The sequence below is a fragment of the Perca fluviatilis genome, chromosome 18 (genome assembly GCF_010015445.1).
Source record: "Perca fluviatilis chromosome 18, GENO_Pfluv_1.0, whole genome shotgun sequence".
Lineage (NCBI taxonomy): Eukaryota > Metazoa > Chordata > Actinopteri > Perciformes > Percidae > Perca > Perca fluviatilis.
The window spans coordinates 8,774,191-8,796,764 of NC_053129.1; the positions used below are offsets into that span (position 1 = coordinate 8,774,191).

At 39.2% G+C, this 22,574-nt stretch overlaps 2 protein-coding genes, 1 long non-coding RNA gene and 3 other non-coding genes across 6 annotated transcripts; 4 read left to right on the plus strand and 2 right to left on the minus strand.

Moving 5' to 3' along the window:
* The first annotated feature begins 5,676 nt into the window (after positions 1-5,676).
* LOC120547224 lies at positions 5,677-6,453 on the plus strand. Its single transcript, XR_005637039.1, has 2 exons — positions 5,677-5,738; positions 6,210-6,453. It is a non-coding gene; the product is annotated as an uncharacterized LOC120547224 (long non-coding RNA).
* A 684-nt stretch (positions 6,454-7,137) lies between these two features.
* LOC120546397 lies at positions 7,138-13,028 on the minus strand. The gene is made up of 20 exons (XM_039781321.1): positions 12,606-13,028; positions 11,949-11,982; positions 11,779-11,836; positions 11,277-11,385; positions 10,654-10,864; positions 10,423-10,498; positions 10,058-10,320; positions 9,872-9,907; positions 9,733-9,765; positions 9,599-9,643; positions 9,351-9,424; positions 9,176-9,220; positions 8,864-9,069; positions 8,607-8,703; positions 8,317-8,479; positions 8,046-8,149; positions 7,819-7,963; positions 7,598-7,724; positions 7,383-7,466; positions 7,138-7,217 (listed from the first exon to the last, which is right to left on the minus strand). Exons 1-20 carry the CDS (start codon positions 12,608-12,610, stop codon positions 7,138-7,140), a joined length of 1,995 nt encoding a protein of 664 aa, XP_039637255.1. The 5' UTR covers positions 12,611-13,028.
* Positions 13,029-15,641: 2,613 nt separating this feature from the next.
* LOC120546398 (trace amine-associated receptor 1-like) lies at positions 15,642-16,511 on the minus strand. Its single transcript, XM_039781322.1, has 2 exons — positions 16,316-16,511; positions 15,642-16,243 (listed from the first exon to the last, which is right to left on the minus strand). The coding sequence occupies exons 1-2, from the start codon at positions 16,509-16,511 to the stop codon at positions 15,642-15,644; spliced, it is 798 nt and encodes a 265-aa protein (XP_039637256.1).
* A 1,959-nt stretch (positions 16,512-18,470) lies between these two features.
* trnaa-cgc lies at positions 18,471-18,542 on the plus strand. Its single transcript has one exon. It is a non-coding gene; the product is annotated as a tRNA-Ala (tRNA).
* Positions 18,543-20,770: 2,228 nt separating this feature from the next.
* On the plus strand, positions 20,771-20,842 carry trnaa-ugc. The gene has a single exon. It is a non-coding gene; the product is annotated as a tRNA-Ala (tRNA).
* Positions 20,843-21,866: 1,024 nt separating this feature from the next.
* On the plus strand, positions 21,867-21,938 carry trnag-ucc. The gene has a single exon. It is a non-coding gene; the product is annotated as a tRNA-Gly (tRNA).
* Positions 21,939-22,574: the final 636 nt, after the last annotated feature.

Here is a 22,574-nt window from a genome sequence, read left to right on the forward strand (position 1 = left end):
GACATGTTTTCTGGATAAAGTGGTTGCCCATAGACTGCCAAGATCCAGCAACGTCAGATGGAACTTTCATAGCCGTGCCATCAATACTGTTTTTGAGGACAGAGAGGATCTCATTTGCTGTTTTGAGAGCATACAAAGACTCAGGTGACTTTGAACCCAATACTGTCAGGTATCATGTCTGAAGGAAAGGAGAGCAAAATGTATGTTCAAGTAGTTAACATGCTTTTTGGTAGTGGGTGGGAGGATATAGGTAAACAAAAACTCAGTCAGAGTCACTATCTTCTTATGTTTGTAACTTGAATCTTGTATCATATTGTCTTGCAGCTACGATTCATTCAAAACTTTAATTTGACTATAATAACCTTGGTGAGAAAGGTACGCAGTTAACAGGGGTACCGTTCTCAATTCACTCACAGAGTAGGCTACTTTGGCCATAATGCTCTCCGCGGCATGTCAAAAATGAATATACGGGAAAATTAATACAGGTATACAGTATAAAGCAGCACTGCTTTATTCTGTGTTTTTACCGATATAAATCAGCGGATCTGTTAGTTTTGGAGAGGAGTAGACCTCTGTGAATAATTCAGCTCACAGTAAAGACCTCCTGAATGTCTGGATATTAAGTTATCAGAGATACAAGAGTGAGCAAACTTTAGTGGCGGCTCCGGTCATAGACCCTTTCGCCAGGGCTGGACTGGGACAAAAACTCGGCCCTGGCATTTTTGGCCCAGGCGGCCCACACCCCCCCCGTGATTGGTCAGACCCATTCCCTGCAGACAGTCCTCTTAAAATATGCGTGCATTCTATGATACGAGTTGCCTAGTGTTCAGCGTTCATGTGATAGTTGAAGATCCTTCAAGAGGGGTCTCAAGATTTATCTGTTGATCTTACACTTAAATAATTAATTCATTCTTAGAGTTATGATTTGTATATTTATGGTATTTTTGTATTTTTATATTTTTTATTATTGATATTTGATATTGTATTGCCATTATTGTTATTATTACTATTTTGCTTAATATTGGCTTAGCAACTTTAAATTTAATTTTAACTATTGTAAGATTCATATTTTGTTGCTTTGGACACAAGTGTCTGCTAAATACAATAACCATAACCCTTACCAAAAGCTACAATAAAGCTGAGAGTAGTACAGTATATGCCCTGGAAAAGAGCACCAATACAAGAGAAGCTAATTAAGCCATTCAAGGAACACTGATGCTTGTATCAACACTGATTTTATAGATCACACAGACTTTTCAGCTACCCAACAGGCTAACCGCTAACGTTTTCAATGTAAGCTTAAACAGATAGGTTACCTGACAGCCACTAACTTTAATGTTACAGATAAACTGCTTGTTGTCGTTATGACGTGACGCACGCGCGCGCGCGCACACACACACACACACACACACACACACACACACACACACACACACACACACACACACACACACACACACCTTCCTCCCTTCCTGAGAGTCCCTGTTAATTTGCCCACTCCTTACCATCGTCATCTACTCTCTCTTCCATCTTTTCCTCACTCGCTCCCGTGGCCCTGTCATGGTCACTCGCCTCCTCCTCGCGGCTTCTTCCCTGTCATGATGCTGTTTCTGCTTCTCTGTATAGCCAGCCACCTCTCCTCCTCCTCGGCTTCAGGTAATGCTGATGTTGAAGCAGCTACTACAGCCCTAAACATGTCCGAAATGTTTGAGGAATCCGCCTGTAGATTCTTAATCTTTTTCTCCTGTAATTTCTCTGCACCTCCCTTGCACTTTAGTGGTCGTTTGTCCATTTTAACGTGAATGCTAAATATGGCGTTATATTAGTGCCAAATGTCGAGAGCTCAGTGAAACATCTTCACGAGCAAATAATATTAACTCACACGCGCAGACACAGCAGCGAGCGAGGAAAAAACAGCAGCGAGAGAGGAACAAACAGCCGCGAGTGAGGAAAAAACAGCTGCGAGTGCACATAACAACCACTGGGGGGGATTACGCGCTCTCGAAAGTGAGCTCTGCTCCTGTGCTTTTATTCTGCTCGCTCGGAATGGTGTTTTGCTCGCTCGCGTTAGTCGACCTCCAATTTTGACAGGTTGTGGGAGGGAACAAAGGCTGGCCCTCTTGTGATTGGTCATTTCCCACACGGAAGCCCAGGAAGGGATGGACCATGGTCTTGACCATAGAAAGCCAGCGAAGAAGAGACCTTGACGAAGACAAGAGGAGGACGGTTTATGAGGTAAGTTGCGGAAAAAAGTTGCGGAAAAAACACAATTCGTATCAAAGTGTATATTTAGGAGATATGTTAGTGCAGGTGACAACAACGTTATGTTTTTAGCATGTTAACGTGTATTGTTATGTTAACGTTAGTTGGCAGTCAATAACGTTAGTTAAGATTAACGTTAGCTAGCTGGTGTTTGAATACCTAGCTAGCTCCCATTAAGGTTACTGTTAACTCCCTGTCTTGCAGGTAACGTTATGTTATAAAGCTATAGAGTAAACTGCATCTTAATTTGTATCAAAGTATATATTTCTAAAATATGTTAGTGTAGGTGACGGCAACGTTAACGTTACTTATTTTTTTAGCTAAACGTAATATTAACTTTAGTTAACGTTAGCAGGCAGTCAAACGTTAACATCAATGTTTAAGTAACATTAACGTGAATTGCCGGTAACGTTAGCTCCCTATGTCTGCTGGCTAGTAAGTTAATCTAACGTTAACGTTAACGTTATATTAGCTAAGTTTTAAACTGCAGCATTGTTGGGCTAGCGTGAATAGTCTAGCTATGCTACAGAATAAAGCAACATTGCTAGACAAAAAGTAATGTAACGTTAATACTTAACGTACAATTGTACGTTAAGTATTAACGTTACATTACTTTTTGTTAATGTTAGCCACAAGTTGAAGTTAACGTCAGACCTCCCTATGTCTTGCAGGTTACGTTATAAAGTTTTTAGCTGCATCATTATTAGGCTTACGTATACATCTAGCGTTATGCCTATTGTACTCTATGAAACAGTTTTACCTTAGTTAAATAAATAACGTCACTTGTAATAAGTAATGTTAGTCAGCTGGCGGTCGGCCTTACAACTAATGTTGTTAGTTATGCTAACGTTAAGTTAGCTCTCTATGTCTGGCTGCTAACGTTAATGTCAATAGAATAACGTAAACACTGCAAACGTTAGGCTTACAGCTTGTATATATTTTTTTATCCTATTCCAGACAGAATTACAGCAACAATGGATGACGGTAACGTTAATGACTTTGGGCAGCAGCCTCAGGACAATTGTGGGGTAAGTTTTTTTTATTTATTTTTTTATATAGAAGTTACTTTCAGCGTATTATGGGCATTATACATTGAGTCCTCTGACTCGAACCTTTGTACATACTTATACTATACATACTTTATTTGAAAACCTATGAAAATACTTCACTGAAAATGTTAGCATATGCCGCATATTAACTTGATTAAACGTGAGTTTTTCTAATTTAGTTTTTTTCTGTCTCAACAGGACACTCTCAGAAGGCAGGTCTTGTTGAGGATGCTTTCCAAATTTGAAATGGGACTCGCCAGACAGCCCATAGACCTTGATTATTTTGAGTTTACATGTAGGCAAGAGCTATATCTCTGCAATGCATTGTCGCGCCATTTCAATGTACCTGCAGAGATACTGCAGGCCCTGGATGAGTTTTTTAAAGCAGTAAAAGAGTGCCTGGAGTTGACTAATGTACACATTACAGCAAACACAGTACCTGGTGCGATGGGGCGTCCCATGCTTGATGTCGACAGGGACAGCATTGAGGAGCTCCTGGAATTGGACCTGCCTGTGCCCTGCATCTCAAAGATGCTGGGTGTGTCGAGGAGAACCCTATTTAGGAGGTTGAAGGAATTTGACCTTTCAGCTAGAAGATACAGTGTCATAGATGACGACGAGCTGGACAATGTTGTGCGACAGATCAAAGATGAAATGCCAACTGCAGGCTACCGCATGGTCAAGGGGAGGCTACGATCTAACGGGATCATTGTCCAGTGGAGGAGAGTGGCTGCATCATTACACCGTGTGGACTCTGTGGGTATCCTCTCAAGACTTGCTGGGTTAGGCTGCATCATACGCAGGACCTATTCTGTCAGAGGACCCCTTTCTCTGTGGCATGTGGACACAAACCACAAATTAATCAGGTTAGTGATTATAAATAGACCTCTAAAGTTCGCCTACCAAAAGGAACCAAAGCTGCCATATTTGCCCATATAAGGAGATCTGAGGGTTAATTTAAGCTAACTACCTATGGCAAGTTGCATTGCAAGTTAGTTCTGGGGTAGCAAAAACCTAAGTTTGTCGTCTTAACGTACCGAAGATCACAGTACCCACTCAAAGGCAGAGGACAAAAGTGTGTTGAGCAAAACTTCTGCATTTTAGACTTCTTCTTCCCCGCGAGAGTTTAACAGGTGTGATAATTCAAATTCTCCATTTTATTTTCCCATAGGAAAAGATACCAGATCTCAAAAAACTTCAGAGGTCCATAGTGATAAACATTAATAGGCTGTACATTTCAGTTTAACTGTAATTACATTGTGTTAATTGAACTCATGTTTGCTCCAAAGGTACAACATTGTACTGTTTGGTGCAGTGGACGGGTACTCCAGGAAGGTTAGTTATTATTTGGTTTGATTGCATTTACATTGGTTCAATTTCAAATCTGGTAATGCATCGGACTAGACTTAAAACTTGAGGAGCCCCTTTCCATAACTTGTCATGCACAGCACACCATAATGTGAACTAGCTAGTGACACTTGTTTATTTAAAAGGACTGTTTGTTGTAATTTCATAATACAGGTGATGTGCCTGAGTGCCGCCACCAACAACCTGGCATCCACTGCATTTTCTGCCTTCAAGAAGGCTACTGAGCGGCATGGCATTCCCTCAAGGTAAACATTTTGCAATTTGAACAGTTTTTACACATTGCTACAAAATGTATTAGGATAATCACTTTACATTACATTGTGTTTTGTTTGTGTATTAGAGTCAGAGGTGATCAAGGCGTTGAGAATGTTGACATTGCCAGATTTATGTTCAGCGTTCGGGGAACTAACAGGGGAAGCTTCATGTCAGGGAAAAGTGTTCACAATCAAAGGTTTGTCATGTTTTCACAGGCATTTAAAGGCTATTTTGTCATTACTCACACTGTCATTGCATTTGTGTTAAAGAAAAAGAAACTAATGCATACCCTGTGTTGGGTGACATTACTTTGAAAATTGATTCAGATTAAAACTATTCTGCGTTATAAGAATTGAACGTCTGTGGCGGGATGTCAGGACCTGTGTCACCTCAAAGTATTACAACATGCTTCGGAGTCTGGAGTGGGATCAGCTACTTGACGTTTCCTCCACAGGTTAGAACTCAAATCACTGTAACTGAAGGCTATTGAGAATTGGGGGAAATTAACCTTTATATATAAATTTAGCATGATTTTTAATGACTAAAAGTCATTTTTGAAGCAATAAATCAGTACGCATTAGGTTAGTCTATTGTTTGCTGAACTTTTACCCATACCTTTTTACACTTGACAGAAGACCTTTTCTGCGTCCACATGGTATTCCTCCCAAAACTGGAGAGAGACCTTGAACATTTTGTGGAAGGTTGGAACCACCATCCAATCCGGACAGAAAATAACCGGACTCCGAGCAGTTATGGCAGTTGGGTTTGATGAACACAGATATTGAACAGCCAGAAAATATTGAGGTATGTTCTCCTAATACCACCCTACTGAACTCTTGCTCAGCATCCGGTGACAATTTAACCTACCCCCCAGACAATTTGCACTACCCTACCCATACGGTTACTACATCTTACTACTGTTACCTCACTGCACATAGCTGTACATATCTGTCTATATGGTTCATTCAGAATATCCATATTTATTCTGTTTGTTATATATTCTGCTAATACACTGCATATATCTATATTATTCTTACTACTAGTATAACGTCACTGCTACTACATTGCACATATCTGTACATGTTGTTCATACATTGTTCATATTACATAACCTAATTTATTCTGCTCTTATAACACTGCAACAGATTTCTTTTCCTACCTATACTTTGTATATCACACTGCACTTTTTTGCTCTTCTGTTTGGATGCAAACTGCATAAAGTTGAATCTAAAGGATTGTGTGATTCATTAATCTTTGGATATTGTTCTGTGCTAGGACATTGAGGAGCCAGACATTGACTGGGACATTGCCACAGACCACGATGGTGAGATGGAAGGGGCGATTGTGGTTCCTGAAATTGAGTGTCCTTTGAGTGAGGAACAAAGTGAAGGTGTTCAGTCATACATTCAAGACAATGACCCAGTTACGCCTGCAAGGGAACTGTACTTGCTATGCCGTGAATATTTGTTTGGCACGGGTTAATACTTACAAGGTTTGTAAATAAAGAGAATCATGGATACATCAAAGTTTGTTATTTGTGGATTGGGACATTGTTATACTAAGCTGTATATTATTACAATCATTATTATAGTTAACCCTCAGAACTCCAGCAGCACGCCTTTTAAAAAAAACCTGAGTTTTGCTTTAAGACAAAGATTAGAGGGTGGAAAAAACAAGATTTTTTTGCTAATATTTGTGTATATAGTTTGTTAAAATGAAATGACAATACTTTATTGCATAAGTTGTCATGAAAAAAGGATTGTCAGTCAGTATTGCACTTTCCTGAGACCTATTAAGTAATTAAAACAATGCAAAAACCTGCAAAAAATGGCTGGAGTTCGAAGGGTTAAACATAACTTAAATATAACATTAGAATGACCAAGATAACCATTTACACTCACCGTGATTACTTTTATTTTCAGTCAGTGTCAGCATTCTTCTGATAACTAGCATCACATCATTTAAACATTGAAAATAACAGAAAACTGCATTCTGTTGGAAATAAATATTTCCATGCCAAACACATTGTGACAGAACTGATGGCAAAAAAAATTCAACGGGATAGTTACTTGGCACTCAGTCAAAAGCTCTGACTGGAAAGACAATGCCAATACAAAATGTTCAATTTGACAATCAGACAAATTTCAATTATTACTACTAAAACATGTCTTCAATCTGGACTTCAGTATCATTCAACAGTTATTCAGCTGCGGCCAAAGTCATAGCCATATGTTATAGCTTGAGCAATAACCCTTCTGAACTCCTCCTGTGTGGTGAGATGGGCTACAGGAAATGTTACGGAGCACGAGCAGGCATTCACAATTGGGTAACAGATGCTATGTGTCCCAAAACGCACCTGACAATCATGATCAAATTCTATTGTAATACTGAAACCCTCCCGGTCTGCGTGACTGAGGGGTATGTGTGCTTGCCCTGTCAGCCACTGACAGAACTTGCCCACATTAATTAGCACTTCCTTGTCACCTTCATCCTCCGACGCGCTTTCAGGTAAGACCGTGTTGATTCCGTCTTCTGAGAAAACACGGACGAAAAGGAAGTATAAATTAAGTGGTATAATTGAAATAATTGAGAAAACAAAATTGCCCACATAAATGTTAGTATTACCTACTCTGGTAGACATTAACAATTTAGTACAAATTTACCTTCGTCCTCCATGTCCTGTATGAAGTCCTGCAGAAAATTGACTACTCTGCACTCTCTCTGACGCCTCATTGTACCCTTCTCACTGAAGACAGGTGATAGTGACTTCACCAAGAAATCAGCATCCACCTTCATTTCACCAAAAAGAACGAACACAATTGCTTAATGTAGAATTCTTGGACATTATTCAGTGTAGAATTCTTGAACAATATGTATTGCTTACCTTGCTAAACGATCCAAGTACAAAGAGCTGTCTGCAGATGTCCTTTTCTTTCTGGACCAAGCTGAGGAGGCCATACAGCTTCATACCTGAGCAGATTTGCTGGAGCATAGGAAGTAACCTCACTGTTGAGTATAGGACAATAGATCTGTAAAATAAAAGAGGTTCAAAAACAAGTCCAGTTCCATTCTGAAGTTTGACCTTACATTCAACTTTAGGAAATATCCTACCGCAAAATATCTTCCCTTTTTTCAATGGATACTGGCCCTGTATATCCACATGACAAAATCCTGTCTGTGCACTCCATCAGGGATGTGTTGTCAGCTGCCCGAATCTTAGAGGAAAAAAAAACACACACACACACTTACTGTGTTGTTTGAAATTCACAAATTCGCTCATATGGTTTTAAAATTAAGCATCCTAATGGTCAGAAAAGTGTGCAATTAATACTAATGACAACACTTCAACAATTTACACCACCCACACAAAAGACATGCTTACCTCTTGTATTAAATCAATGAGTTCTGGGTCTGTAACAGCCATCTCAGTGATCGCTTCCTGGTCCAGTTCTCCAGTGGACATGTAGTTGTAACACCAGTCCATGAAGAAATTTGGGGGTGGTCCACCTTGAGCAATGCTCACTGCCAATATCTCTCCGACAGTCCTACATTCCATCCAGAAAACAAATAATAAAATAATTATTCATGCACAATCAAAGTGAGCACCTTTGTGCATGTGAACATTATAAGAGTATATGAGTGTATATATATATATATATATATATCTCCTACTTGAAGTGGTGTTTGTCCATGTCGGTCATTGAATACTTGGGGGTTTTGCCATTGTCCCCTCCCACGAAGAATCTGCTCTGTATACCTGTCACCATTTCTTTTTCAAATAGAAAATTACAGACATGTAATCTACCATCTGAAGACATGACCAATTTGAACAGCATTTATGTAATGCAACACACATTAAGTTAATAGAACACAGAATATATTTTCTTAATTCTTAAGGAATGAATTATTTAATTGAAAGAAAAAATTACCAGTTAAAAACTCCTTCCTCAGAGCCCCGTTGTCAATCCCGGTCTCTCCGAGGAATGTTACCCTAAGAGGGTTTTTGGGGGATGCTTTTTTCTGGCGCTGCCACTGCTTCATCCCCCTTTCAAGCATGTCCTCCCTCGTCACACAGATGCTGAATATAGCTGTGTTGTCCACCCTTTCATGGAGTACTCTGATGACATCAGAAATGCTGAAAATGTTGGAAAAAGATTGAAACGAAACACTGATCAGTCCAGATAATTCTAATTCATGTGAACTTTATCATATCTTCAGAGGGAATATTTATTTTTATGTACCTTTCAGTCGGATGTGCCTGGCTCTCCTCAGTTTCATTACAAACTCTGTGTAAACATATGCAACACATTGTGGTTATACTAAAGGCTAAGACTTAGTCAACTGCATAGCAAGATAAAAGAACTGTGCAATACAGAAATTGTACTTCAGAAAATGTCCAGGCAAATTGAGAAATACCTTTCACCACATATGCTTGCGTGGATTTCCACAATGTCAGAGGAAATCCACTCCTGACATATTGGACATGTTGTCTGAAAAATAAATATATGGTTATCATTGCTTCTCATAACTTCTAACGAAACACAATGCAACAATTTAAAATGAAGAAAAATAGACTGACATGACAAACAGCAATTTTGAAAAACAGAACAGAATTACTACAGGAAGGGAAATTGCATTCAAGGTTTGTAGAGTTTTGTTCTTACTTTAACATCAGGAACTTGGGAGCAGGATGGACGCTCCATGGAATCCTGCAAAGAAAGGATACATGTTAGAAACTTAGTGTAGCCCTAAATGTGAATACGTAAGGGGGGGGAAGAGGAGATTGCAGTCTGCTCACCGTACTCCCCAAATTAGATTGCTGCAGTATAGCCTGTAAAACATCATTGTGTCGTTCACATCATATTTCAGAAATGTAATCATCAATCTGTGGCTCAATAACAGCCATATATGACTTATGAATTATTTTGATAGCTTACCCCTTCATCAACATCATCATTGTAGTCAGAGTGGATCTATTAAATACATAAACATGAACACAGAGGAATTAAAAAAATGTCTTTCAATAATTAACAGTTTTAAAGCTAATACCAACTTGTACACTGAATAGAGAAGGCTGAATATGGTTTATATAAGGACACACCTTTTGAATCAGGATGTCATACCTCATCAAGTTCCGGCTTTGTACAGGTCTCCACATGCAGACTTAATAGCTGCAACGGCACATGTTTACTGCATGACACACACCTGGCTTTTGGCATTGCCTCAAACTCCCGTGCCGTGTAAGGCAGGGGAGACATGTCCAGTCGGTGTTGTATAGGCATCACATATAGACAGCCCTTGCCTCCCCAGGACTTGAACAGCCCAGCCCCCGTGTAACCCATCTCATCTGGGGAGACTAAGGTCAACCGCCTCTGACCAGACCCTCCTGTTTGGGAGAATATATTACCCATGTTGCTCTGGTCATCATTCTCAAGTAGACATTTAAATGAATGTAAGCTTTGAAAAATGCTATTAAATGCTTTTTTACCCATGGCTTTATGGAGCATCCATGCCCCCTCCAGCTCATTCATTTTGAAGTAGACTTCACAAAGAAGATAAGTTATCTGTGAATTCAAAAGCAAGCATTAAAGTAAAACTAGCCAAAAGGTCTTCAAATTAGACTGCAGGATTCATAAAAGATTGATTGTACAACATGTTTTCTTTTACAAAGTATTAGCCTGCTTCCTACAGCAGTGTAAAATCAGGTCACATAGAGTACCTCCTTGTGGCAAGCACCCTCAGGGACCTGAATGGTCCTTCTCCCCATCCCGGCCTGTAAGAGGGCGAGCTCTTCGGACTGTTTGGGGGTTTTATCACGTGGACGGTCCAACAAGAAAAAATGCACATGGTTTATTTTGCTGGCAGGTCTTTTTTTTGTTGTCCGTACGGCACGGGAATTCTGCCTTTCTCTAAAAAGTCCTGGGAAAGACCTGCGAGAAAGTGTGTTGATGAAAGTTAAATATATTTAAGATTTCCACTATAAAACCGTGTGAGGAAGTGTGCAAGGCTCTTGCTGAATGTCTGTTTTAGTTTTTGTCCCCATTTTTTCTTTTTTTGGGATAAGCACAAAACAGTTGGAAAAGTGTATTTCGACAGACACATTCATTTCATTTAAACATTTAGAGGGTTTAGGCCAAATATATATATCTGGGCTGAGCTGGTCTAGCATGCAGTAGCCACTATAAGTTGGGGGTTCGATTGCCAGGTACCCTTGGAGCCGTTGTGTATTTGAGCAAGGCACCTTTACCCTCACTGGAGACTGGCCTTGTAATAGCCTAATTGACATATGCAAGTTGCTTTGTAAAAAAATGTCAGCCAAAATGAATTAATAAATATCCAAACCTGGACATGTTCTGCTGCACAGAAGAACCGGAACCTGCATGTACACTGGCTGTCCCTGGTGGTCCCTGTGGTCTCTGCTCCTCACTACCTGACCTTGGCTGTCCCTGAACTTCAGTTATAATACATTTTACGTAATTAATTCACTGACTTCAATACACTGTTATTCATATCGGTATATGTGCAGTTCAGTGTCAGAATTTTTTATAAATTTGTAATTCATTTAACATATTATTAGCTAGCCACAACACTTTCTAGAGAATGTGGGTCATCCTGCCATTTCTTTTTGTGGGGGGACTTGGGACATTAAACTGCACGTACACTGTGTGTGTGTGTGTGTGTGTGTGTGTGTGTGTGTGTGTGTGTGTGTGTGTGTGTGTGTGTGTGTATACATATACATATACACACACACAATATATATATATATATATATATATATATATATATATATATATATATATATATATATATATATATATATATATATATATATATGTTAACTTACTGCCCAAGGTGGTCCTCAACATAGCCACTATATTGTTGGCCATCTTGTGTAAATTGTCCTGGAGGATTAGGGAGAAATTAGAACATCTCATTAGAAACAAACAACGCCACAATCTAACGATTAAAAAAAATGTAAAACTACATTTTGAACATTGAGAATAAGGTTCTCACCTCATTTTGGTCTGCCATTACCTTCAACTTGTGGCTAACATTAACAAAAAGTAATGTAACATTAATACTTAACGTACAACGTCTAGCAATGTTGCTTTATTCTGTAGCATAGCTAGACTATTCACGCTAGCCCAACAATGCTGCAATTTAAAACTTAGCTAATATAACGTTAACGTTAACGTTAGATTAACTTACTAGCCAGCAGACATAGGGAGCTAACGTTACCGGCAATTCACGTTAACGTTACTTAAACACTGATGTTAACGTTTGACTGCCTGCTAACGTTAACTAAAGTTAATATTACGTTTAGCTAAAAAAATAAGTAACGTTAACGTTGCCGTCACCTAAACTAACATATTTTAGAAATATATACTTTGATACAAATTAAGATGCAGTTTACTCTATAGCTTTATAACATAACGTTACCTGCAAGACAGGGAGTTAACAGTAACCTTAATGGGAGCTAGCTAGGTATTCAAACACCAGCTAGCTAACGTTAATCTTAACTAACGTTATTGACTGCCAACTAACGTTAACATAACAATACACGTTAACATGCTAAAAACATAACGTTGTTGTCACCTGCACTAACATATCTCCTAAATATACACTTTGATACGAATTGTGTTTTTTCCGCAACTTTTTTCCGCAACTTACCTCATAAACCGTCCTCCTCTTGTCTTCAAGGTCTCTTCTTCGCTGGCTTTCTATGGTCAAGACCATGGTCCATCCCTTCCTGGGCTTCCGTGTGGGAAATGACCAATCACAAGAGGGCCAGCGTTTGTTCCCTCCCACAACCTGTCAAAATTGGAGGTCGACTAACGCGAGCGAGCAAAACACCATTCCGAGCGAGCAGAATAAAAGCACAGGAGCAGAGCTCACTTTCGAGAGCGCGTAATTCCCCCCAGTGGTTGTTATGTGCACTCGCAGCTGTTTTTTCCTCACTCGCGGCTGTTTGTTCCTCTCTCGCTGCTGTTTTTTCCTCGCTCGCTGCTGTGTCTGCGCGTGTGAATTAATATTATTTGCTCGTGAAGATGTTTCACTGAGCTCTCGACATTTGGCACTAATATAACGCCATAGCTAAACTTCCAGCATAACTATTACAGCTCGTGTGTCAGGGCCGGGAGGCGTGGCCATAGTGGGATTCGTAAATTTGCGGCCCGGAGTGCGGAAGGGGGTTCCTGAATTTGATTGGGTCAGGCCAGTGCCAATAAAGAAAATTAACCAATGGGCCGCTGTGAATTCTTTATGGGCCGGCCCGGCCAAAAAATAAAAAAAATGCCTATTTATATCGCAATTCGGCCCAAAAGTGCGTCGGCCCACCGGGAAAATGCCCGGTATGCCAGATAGCCAGTCCAGCCCTGCCTTTCGCCGATGAGCCAAACATCTTTGGAGAAACCCAGATTTTTGAAGTGGAACTGCTTTATTCTGTGTTTTTACTGTTTTAAATCTTTTTTAAAGATTTGGAGAAGAGGAGACCTCTGCAGATAATTCGGCTCCCGGTGAAAACCTCTGGGTCTTAAGTTAGTAGAGAAAAAAGGTGAGCAAACTTTAGCAGCAGCCGCTCCACCGACAAGTCGAACAGCTTCAGAGAAACAAAGATTTTTAAACGTCAAACTGCTTAATTCATTTCATTTAATTTTCATTTTTATTATTTATCTCGAACAATCAACAATGTTGCAAAACAAAACAAAACAAAAAAATGAAAACCACAAAATAAAACACAAACAATCAGAATTTAAAGGAATACGCCACTGTTTGTTGAAATAGGGCTTAACACGGTCTACCCTGGCTGTAGATAGGTGGGCCAATGCATTTTTTGTCTCAGTGCAAGTAGTAGTACGTAGTTTTTTTGTCTTTTGTTGGCTCACAACATGCTAACCGGCAACATAGGATTCCATTCACTACGCTAAGCTAACTAGCGGCGGCGCTGCCGGTGTTGCACCTGACTAAAACAATGCATGCGCAAAAAATGCGTTGGCCCACCTATCTACAGCTAGGGGCAACCGTGATGAGCCCGATTTCAACAAACGGTGGCATATCACTTTTACAAAAAACAAAAAAATAAAAAAAGGATGAATTCGAGAAGGAGCAGGCGGAAGCAAATAACTTATTTGGTCCTCCTATTTCAAAAAATCATATTATTACAAAGAAAATAGATATGGAAATACAACATACAAATTTTCAGGTCTTACAATAACTTACAACAATACATTAATATACAACAATACCTTTACATTACAGTTCCATTCCTAACTTTTGGTCTATTCTTTTCTCTATTGGTCAAGTATTGATGTCTTTAATCTATTTTTGAACTGAATGATATTATGGCTCTGTTTGATGTCATTGTTCAGTCCATTCCATAAGGTCACCCCACAAACTGAAACACACATGCTTTTAACAGCAGTTCGCACAAGAGGAACATTTGAACATACTGTACATTGTCCTCTTAGATGATATCCCCCGTCTCTTTCATTAAACATTGCGCGTATGTTACAAGGTAAATTATTTTCTTTAACTTTAAATATAAATTGTGCCGTTTTAAATGTAACAATGTCCATAAATTTCAGCAAATGTGAATTAAAAAACAGATGATTAATGATACCTGGTGTGATTTATTATTCTAATTGCTCTTTTTTGCAATATGCAAATATTTTGTTAGTTGCTTTTGTAGGTATTTCCCCAAACTTCCACACAATATAACATATATGGTAAAATAAGTGTGCAGTACAGAGTATGTAATGTATTTTGGTTCAATATGTATCTACTTTTGCTCAATATACCAATACTCCTGGCCATCTTCATGCACAGATATTTAATGTGGGGCTTCCAGCTCAGTTTGTGGTAAAGTACAACACCCAGGAATTTACTTTCATAGACTCTTTCAATTGTTTCGTTGTCAATTACTATTTTAACATCTGTATTTATAGTACAATTTCCAAATATCATGAATTTAGTTTTGTTCAAGTTTAAAGATAACTTATTTGAATCAAACCAAAGTTTTAATGTATTCATTTAATTTGTGACCATTTCCAGCATCTGCTGCAAGTTTTCTCTGCAACAAAAAATATTTGTATCATCTGAAAAAACAGTAAATTTGATACTTTTCAAATGTCATTTAGGTAAAGGATAACAGTTTTGGGCCTAAAACTGACCCCTGTGGAACGCCACTGGAAATACTAAGGCTTACTGACCGGTGATTACCCATTTGAACAAACTAACTTCTGTTTTCAATATAGTTTTTTATCCAATTATAGGCCACACCTCTGATGCCATACCTTTCCATTTTTTTTAACAGGATTTCATGATCAACAGTATAAAAAGCTTTTTTTAGATCAATGAAAATCCCCACTGCATAGTTTTTATTTTCAATACAATTTGTTAATCTTTCTACTAACTCAATTAGTGCACTAATAAAAAAATATTTTTAATCTTGGGTGTTTGATGGATATATATGTAATTTTTGCTTAAATTTATCCACCTTATTTTGCCGAAGTAAACTGGTTTCTAATTATTTGTTGGAAAATTTATTTGAAACACGATTGTGTAAGCATTTTCATCATGTGTGCATACATATGCAATTTTAAGTAGAATGTAGGCCGATGGATTAGTGATGTTATATGACATAGTGTAAAGACAGTTATCTTCATTGTGTAAACTATTATCGTAGGCTAGTTCAGTAATTTATTTAAGTTAAGACAGTTTAGAATTAGAATAATCACCATTAAATATTTTCCCAGAAATGATCATTCTAAAAGCTGATCTGAACCAACTGTAAAAGAAAGCATAAATAAAGGGATTGAGCATGGAATTTGACAATGTAAGCCAGTTAAGTGTTTCAATCACAGGAACTGGCACTGAGTCATTACTGAAAGGCAAAACAGTTATACAAAGAAAGAAAGGAGTCCAACATAAAAGAAAGACTCCTAAAACGATAGCCAGAGTTTTGGTAGCCTTTCTCTCATTCTTACTGACAGTTGCTCCAGACTTTTTGCTCTGACAGGTTGTGTTCTGGATGCTGCGTGCCTGTTTCTGTGCAGCAAGGAAAATCTTTAGGTAGATACAGAGCATTATAATCACTGGGAGGTAAAATGATAAAATAGGTCCAATAGTGTTTGCCATGAGAACATCAATCAAACACCTTTCCTCACATTTATCATTGTTTAATCCAGCAATTATGATGCTTATTCCAATTAGAAGAGAAACCCCCCAGCTAACGAGAATCATGATCACAACAACGCAATGGTTTATTTTAGTTCTATAGGTCAAAGGCTGACACACTGCATAATATCTGTCAATAGCAATACAACACAGATGCAGAATAGAAGTTGTGCTCAGTGTTATGTCAAAACTGCCTCGTACTTTGCAAAATAAACCTTCATGATACAGACATGAGCTAACTGAGAATGCCATGCTGAAAGGAAAGACTATGATCCCAACAAGCAGGTCAGCCACAGCCAGAGAGAGAATAAGGTAGTTAGTAGGAGTGTGGAGCTGTTGGAAATAAAAGACGGAGATTATAACAAGAAAGTTTCCACATATTGTGATAACAGACAACAACATTAGGAAAACATATAGTAATACACATATAATGGAAGGGGTCTTTGTCAGTATGAAATTAAAGTTATCTATTTCATAGCAGGGATGTATGGCAGTCACAACGCTAGTCCTGTTGAAAGTGACTTCTGGATCCATGTTTTAGGGTTCCTACAATTCAATACAATTCATATTATTAGCAATATGCAAAACTTTGCATTAAAAAAACATACCTAATATTTTTTTATGTCATACCTGTTAAATCAGCAAGACCATGTCTATGCATCAGTCCTGATGGGTGTTCTTGGTTACCTGTACAACTGTGAAAAACCTTTAAACTTATCAACATCTATCTCATCACCATAAGTGTTGTCCAATCAGGAATGGGAAACTGTATCCTGTTTGCATGAGGTGTTGAAGATGAACATACAACAAAAGCTCAACGTTGATCTATGATGCACTGTGTGTGTGTGTGTGCGTGTGTGCGTGTGTGTGTGTGTGTGTGTGTGTGTGTGTGGGTGCCCGTGTGTGTGTGCGTGGACTATTTAGTTTTTTTGGTATGCCTCAATACAGTACAATACAATATTTTATTTAGAATGTCAAATCATAACAGAAGTTATCTCAGGTAGGCCTGCAACAATTATTAAATAATAATCTATCCTAATGTTTTGACATATTCACGGTTATTTTGTTTAACCGCAATTAAAGTGTTCAAGCATTTTTTTAACGAGATGGGTCACACTTTTGTTTTGATCCATCAAACGCGTTCAATACCCCCATGCACGCTGTAGCGTCATAGAACGGAGGACGTCGCTCCCGCAGTTACAAGTCAAGTCAACTTTCGAATGTGTACAATCCATTGAAAATGGCACAAATGGCCGTTATTCTTAACGTTATGCAACCTTAGTTACCAGGGGATTTGCTTTTATTTTGCTAATCTGTAAACAACAACTTGTTTTCTAACATTTGCTAACGTCCTAAGGGGTACAAATTTTGATGGTAATTGTTGATTTTGTTTAGATGTGCCAAATTCTAATTAGGCAAGTGATTATTGGTCACACATTACCGTTGAGCTAAAGTTATGCTAGTGGCAGCTGTCACTTGTTGCCATAGCAACTCCAAACATCCTGGGCTGTAGCTGACTCAAGCCAGAGAAATTAAACACACTCGGGTTTTTGTAAATGATTAATGCTTTATTTTTATTGATGGGGATAAATATGTTTTATGATAATAAAGAAGCCTGGTTTACTTCAGAGGTTCAGTGTCCTCACATTTCTGGGTCACTTAACAGTGGTATATAACAAAAGATGTGTCCTGCGATTCATTCAAAACTTTAATTTGTTTGAAAAAGTAATAAATAACAAATATTTGTAAATTTGAAAGAGGCAATTATATTGTAAATGGAAATTATTTCTAAGACAATTGTACAACAAAATTTTGAATTGTTACAGCTCTAATCCCAGGACACCTAACCGATAGAGTAGGTCTCACAATATAATTTACAGCACCAACAATTAGCAAACCAATGACACATCACATTATACCAGAGTGCAGATATATTATCTCATAGGCACTGGAAGCCACCCGTCTTCACCAATGCATATATTGTCAGTCTCAAAACCCAGATGAGTTGCATGATTTGCAGTGAATATTCTTTCTTCAGACCTGCGATGGTGGTATAGTGGTGAGCATAGCTTTCTTCCAAGCAGTTGACCTGGGTTTGATTCCCAGCCATCGCAGTCAATTTCTTGCTGTTGTGTGCTTTATTTGTCAAGAAGTAAGCAGAAAGGCAAACAATGTGCTACTTTACCACTATGATTGATGACATAGCAGTGCAAGCATTTTGCCCAGGTTTGATTTCCAACCAGTGCAGTTGCATTTACAGGTTTTAAGGCCATTTACAACATTGACATGACATGTTTTACCCAGGTCTCTTCTTTTATTCAGGGATCTCAGAAAAAAGTCAAAAGCATCTCAAATGATTTAGGGGATGTAGCTCAGTGGTAGAGCGCATGTTTCGCATGTATGAGGCCCTGGGTTCAATCCCCGGCATCTCTAGCAGGTATTATGGTATAGTCTGTTGACCGGTGTGGCTGTGGCTGAGCAAACCCCCGGCCCTACTGTGCCCTCTTTTGCCGTAGGGACGAACGCCAGTGTCCCGTCAGCGGGGCGGATGTTTTGACCTATACTAAAAAGGAGTTGATTTTGACGCTTCCCTGATTAATTTAGTTTATAGAGACACACACGCCCTCCGTCTAAGGAGAAGCCCTCGCCCGGATCAGGGAACCCGGAGGCGAGACAAGAGGTTAGATACACACTAGACCAGACGTCCCCAAAAACACGGGCTCTTATCCCCCTGTATATGACAAGCACCCCCCGAGGGGATCTTTAAAACCAATGATTTTTCTTTAGTACTCACGGTCTCAGCCGTCCTCCCAGGGTCACCGGAGGTCCCTTCCTTCCCAAGGACGCCCGCCTTGCCCCTCTTGGTGCACTCCCACTAGGAGATAACAGGAGGTCTGCATGTCCAAGTCGATCCCCGCCGGGCCGCAACTGGCCACGGGCGGTTAAAGAGGAGTCACTAACCCCCGTCAGGGGGGAAACCCTCCCCGCTTGACAAGACGATCCCAGAGAAAAATAAGGAACTGGCAAAAGTTGGCTCTCCTAGTCCAAAGTCGGACTCAGGTGATTTTTATTATTTTGTGACAAAAGCAGAAATTAAAAGCAAGTGGTCCTCTACAAAATAAACCTAAAAATAAAGATAAAGATAAAGCCTTCGCTCTAACAGAGGTATTTAAAGCTGCTTCTCTTTTCCTCCTGGCTCTGCTTCTCCCACACTCATATGAGTGCAGGTAATCTCCTCTTCTGTGTCAAAGAGGGCAAATAAATCTTCCCCAAAACGCAGCGAAAAGAGCGTCTGGGCAAACTAAGAGAGAAGAGCACTTTTTGGCCTCTGTATAACAGAGGTATTCGAAGCCACTTCTCAGAGATAGTCTTTTTACTTTTTTTCTTTTTCTTTTCCTCCCTTACACTCAGCGAGCACAAGGGAACCCCTCTCCAGCTGAGAGAGGCATAATGAATCTTTCCCAGTGCAACAGAAAGTGCAAGGGTAGATGGAGAAGGCTTCATGGCATCCCGATGCCACGTAAAGCGTTCGGGTAAAAGAGCCCGAAGGGAGCCCAAAAGGGACCCAAAAAGGGACCCAAAAGGGAACACCCGTAAGGGCTCAAAAGGCACCCAAAAGGGGCACCTGAAAAGGGCTGCTACTCGGCAAAAACACTCATATTTATACACAAAAAACATTTTACTCCTCCCAAAATTATCAAAAGGGACGTACTATATGTACTTCCCTATCCTTGTAAGGTAATGTAGGAAACACTTCACAAATAACGTTACAGTAATGAACTTCATGAACTCTACAGCTCGTGTGCTGTGTATGGCCACACATGTGCCTTCAAGACACACACACACACAGCTGCATGCACCGGTCAAGGCCGCAGCTCCTGCCTGTGCTCTTATCTGTCTAGGTGCTTTCCTACACTCTTCACAGTTTCTCAATGAGAGCTCTTTCTGTCATAAAATGCAAAAAAGATCAGTATGTAAGCAAAAAAACAGATTAATATGTAAGCAAGATATATGTTATTTTTTTGGGGGGGTTTCAACACACACACTCTAAGCAATGATATAGTTTGCTCTTCAAAACACATCTATCTAAGTGATTATATGGTTATTCTGTTATACTGACAACGTTATATATGTTGTAAAGCAAGAAATGACATAGATTCTGCTATTTCTTTGTTTTTGAGTTTTCATCTGGCCTCGCGGACAACACTTCCAAGCAGTTGACATGGGGTTGATTCCCAGCCATCGCAGTCAATTTCTTCCTGTGACGTTATACTCTGTCGCTACACATACTGTTATACACATTCGAGCAAATTGGTATAGCACCACTTCTAGGGTTGTCGTGGCCGAGTGGTTAAGACGATGGACTAGAAATTAATTGGGGTCTTGTGTTTAATTGTCTGGTTTAGTGTCTTTTTTTGTTTGTATCATGTGTGCCTGTATATATAAAAATCTGCATAAGTAAAATTTACAAAAAAACAACTGAAGAAATAAGCAGAAAAGCAAAATATTTGCTACTTTACCACTATGATTGATGACATACCAGTGCAGTTGCATTTACAGGTTTTAAGGCCATTTACAACATTGACATGACATGTTTTACCCAGGTCTCTTCTTTTATTCAGGGATCTCAGAAAAAAGTCAAAAACATCTTAAATGATTCAGGGGATGTAGCTCAGTGGTATAGCGCAAGCTTTGCATGTATGATGCCCTGGGTTCAATCCCCGGCATCTCCAGCAGGTATTATGGTATAGTCTGTAAAAGATACACTGAAAGAAAAAATTAAAGAATGTAACAAATACAGTAACATCTCTGTGTACTTTACTAAAGTCCAGCTTTACTCAGCAATTGAGAAGGATCTAAACATTTGAGCAAATTTGTATAGCACAGTGTGTTGTCCAGACCTTGTTGCATTAATGGGGATTAATGCAAAAATCACAGTCAACTTTCCCACAACACCCAAATTTCTTATTTTTAAATTGTAATCATGTAACTTTTATTATTAAGTTACTTGCCCAACCAGGTTTGATAAAACATTACAAATTTATATAGCACAGTGGGTTGTCCAGACCTTGTTGCATTAATGGGGATTAATGCAAAAATCACAGTCAACTTTCCCACAACACCCAAACTTCTTATTTTTAAATTGTAATCATGTGTTCCTAGAAAATTCCTTAAGTAACTTTTATTATTAAGTTACTTGCCCAACCGAGTTTGATAAAACATTAGATCTCTGTTACGGTACAAATAAGGGAGCATATCAAAAAGAAGCGGCCTCCACTACGGTCTGCAGACACAGCCAGTGCACTGCAGTTTTTAACCAATTGAGAAGGTTATAGCTGCCTTCCAAGCAGTTGACATGGGTTTGATTCCCAGCCATCGCAATCAATTTCTTCCTGTGACGTTATACTCTGACGTTATACATACTGTTATACACATTCGGAGCAAATTGGTATAGCCCCACTTTCAGGGTTGTCGTGCGAGTGAGTTAAGGCGATGGACTAGAAGTCCATTGGAATGGTTAAGGCGAAGGACTAGAAATCCATTGGAAATCCATCCCGCGCATGTCAAATCCTCGCCGACTATGAAAGTCTTCCTTTAAAAGTGGTAGCACACCAATGACACATCACATTATACCAGAGTGCAGATGTATTATCTCATAGGCACTGGAAGCCACCCGTCTTCACCAATGCATATATTGTCAGTCTCAAAACCCAGATGAGTTGCATGATTTGCAGTGAATACTCTTTCTTAAGACCTGCGATGGTGGTATAGTGGTGAGCATAGCTGCCTTCCAAGCAGTTGACCTGGGTTCGATTCCCAGCCATCGCAGTCGATTTCTTGCTGTTGTGTGCTTTATTTGTCAAGAAGTAAGCAGAAAGGCAAACAATGTGCTACTTTACAACTATGATTGATGACATAGCAGTGCAAGTATTTTGCCCAGGTTTGATTTCCAACCAGTGCAGTTGCATTTACAGGTTTTAAGGCCATTTACAACATTGACATGACATGTTTTACCCAGGTCTCTTCTTTTATTCAGGGATCTCAGAAAAAGTCAATAATCTGCCAAATCATTCAGGGGATGTAGCTCAGTGGTAGAGCGCGTACGCCGTATATGAGGCCCCGGGTTCAATCCCCGGCATCTCCATCAGGTATTATGGTATAGTCTGTAAAAGATACACTGAAAGAAAAAATTAGAGAATGTAACAAATACCGTAACATCTCTGTGTACTTTACTAAAGTCCAGCTTTACTCAGCAATTGAGAAGGATCTAAACATTTGAGCAAATTTGTATAGCACAGTGTGTTGTCCAGACCTTGTTGCATTAATGGGGATTAATGCAAAAATCACAGTCAACTTTCCCACAACACCCAAATTTCTTATTTTTAAATTTTAATCATGTAACTTTTATTATTAAGTTACTTGCCCAACCAGGTTTGATAAAACATTACAAATTTATATAGCACA

What these genes read in the sequence shown, in the direction of transcription:
- LOC120546397 (XM_039781321.1), bottom strand. An exon ending in AAAAGGGAAGATATTTTGCG is followed by an intron (nt 7,964 to 8,045) that starts GTAGGATATTTC and finishes TTTATTTTACAG; the next exon opens with ATCTATTGTCCTATACTCAA. An exon ending in AATTAATGTGGGCAAGTTCT is followed by an intron (nt 7,218 to 7,382) that starts GTCAGTGGCTGA and finishes CATTTCCTGTAG; the next exon opens with CCCATCTCACCACACAGGAG.
- LOC120546398 (XM_039781322.1), bottom strand. Translation starts at nt 16,511, where the DNA reads ATGTTGTTGTCTGTTATCACAATATGTGGAAACTTTCTTGTTATAATC. An exon ending in GTATCATGAAGGTTTATTTT is followed by an intron (nt 16,244 to 16,315) that starts GCAAAGTACGAG and finishes GTATTGCTATTG; the next exon opens with ACAGATATTATGCAGTGTGT.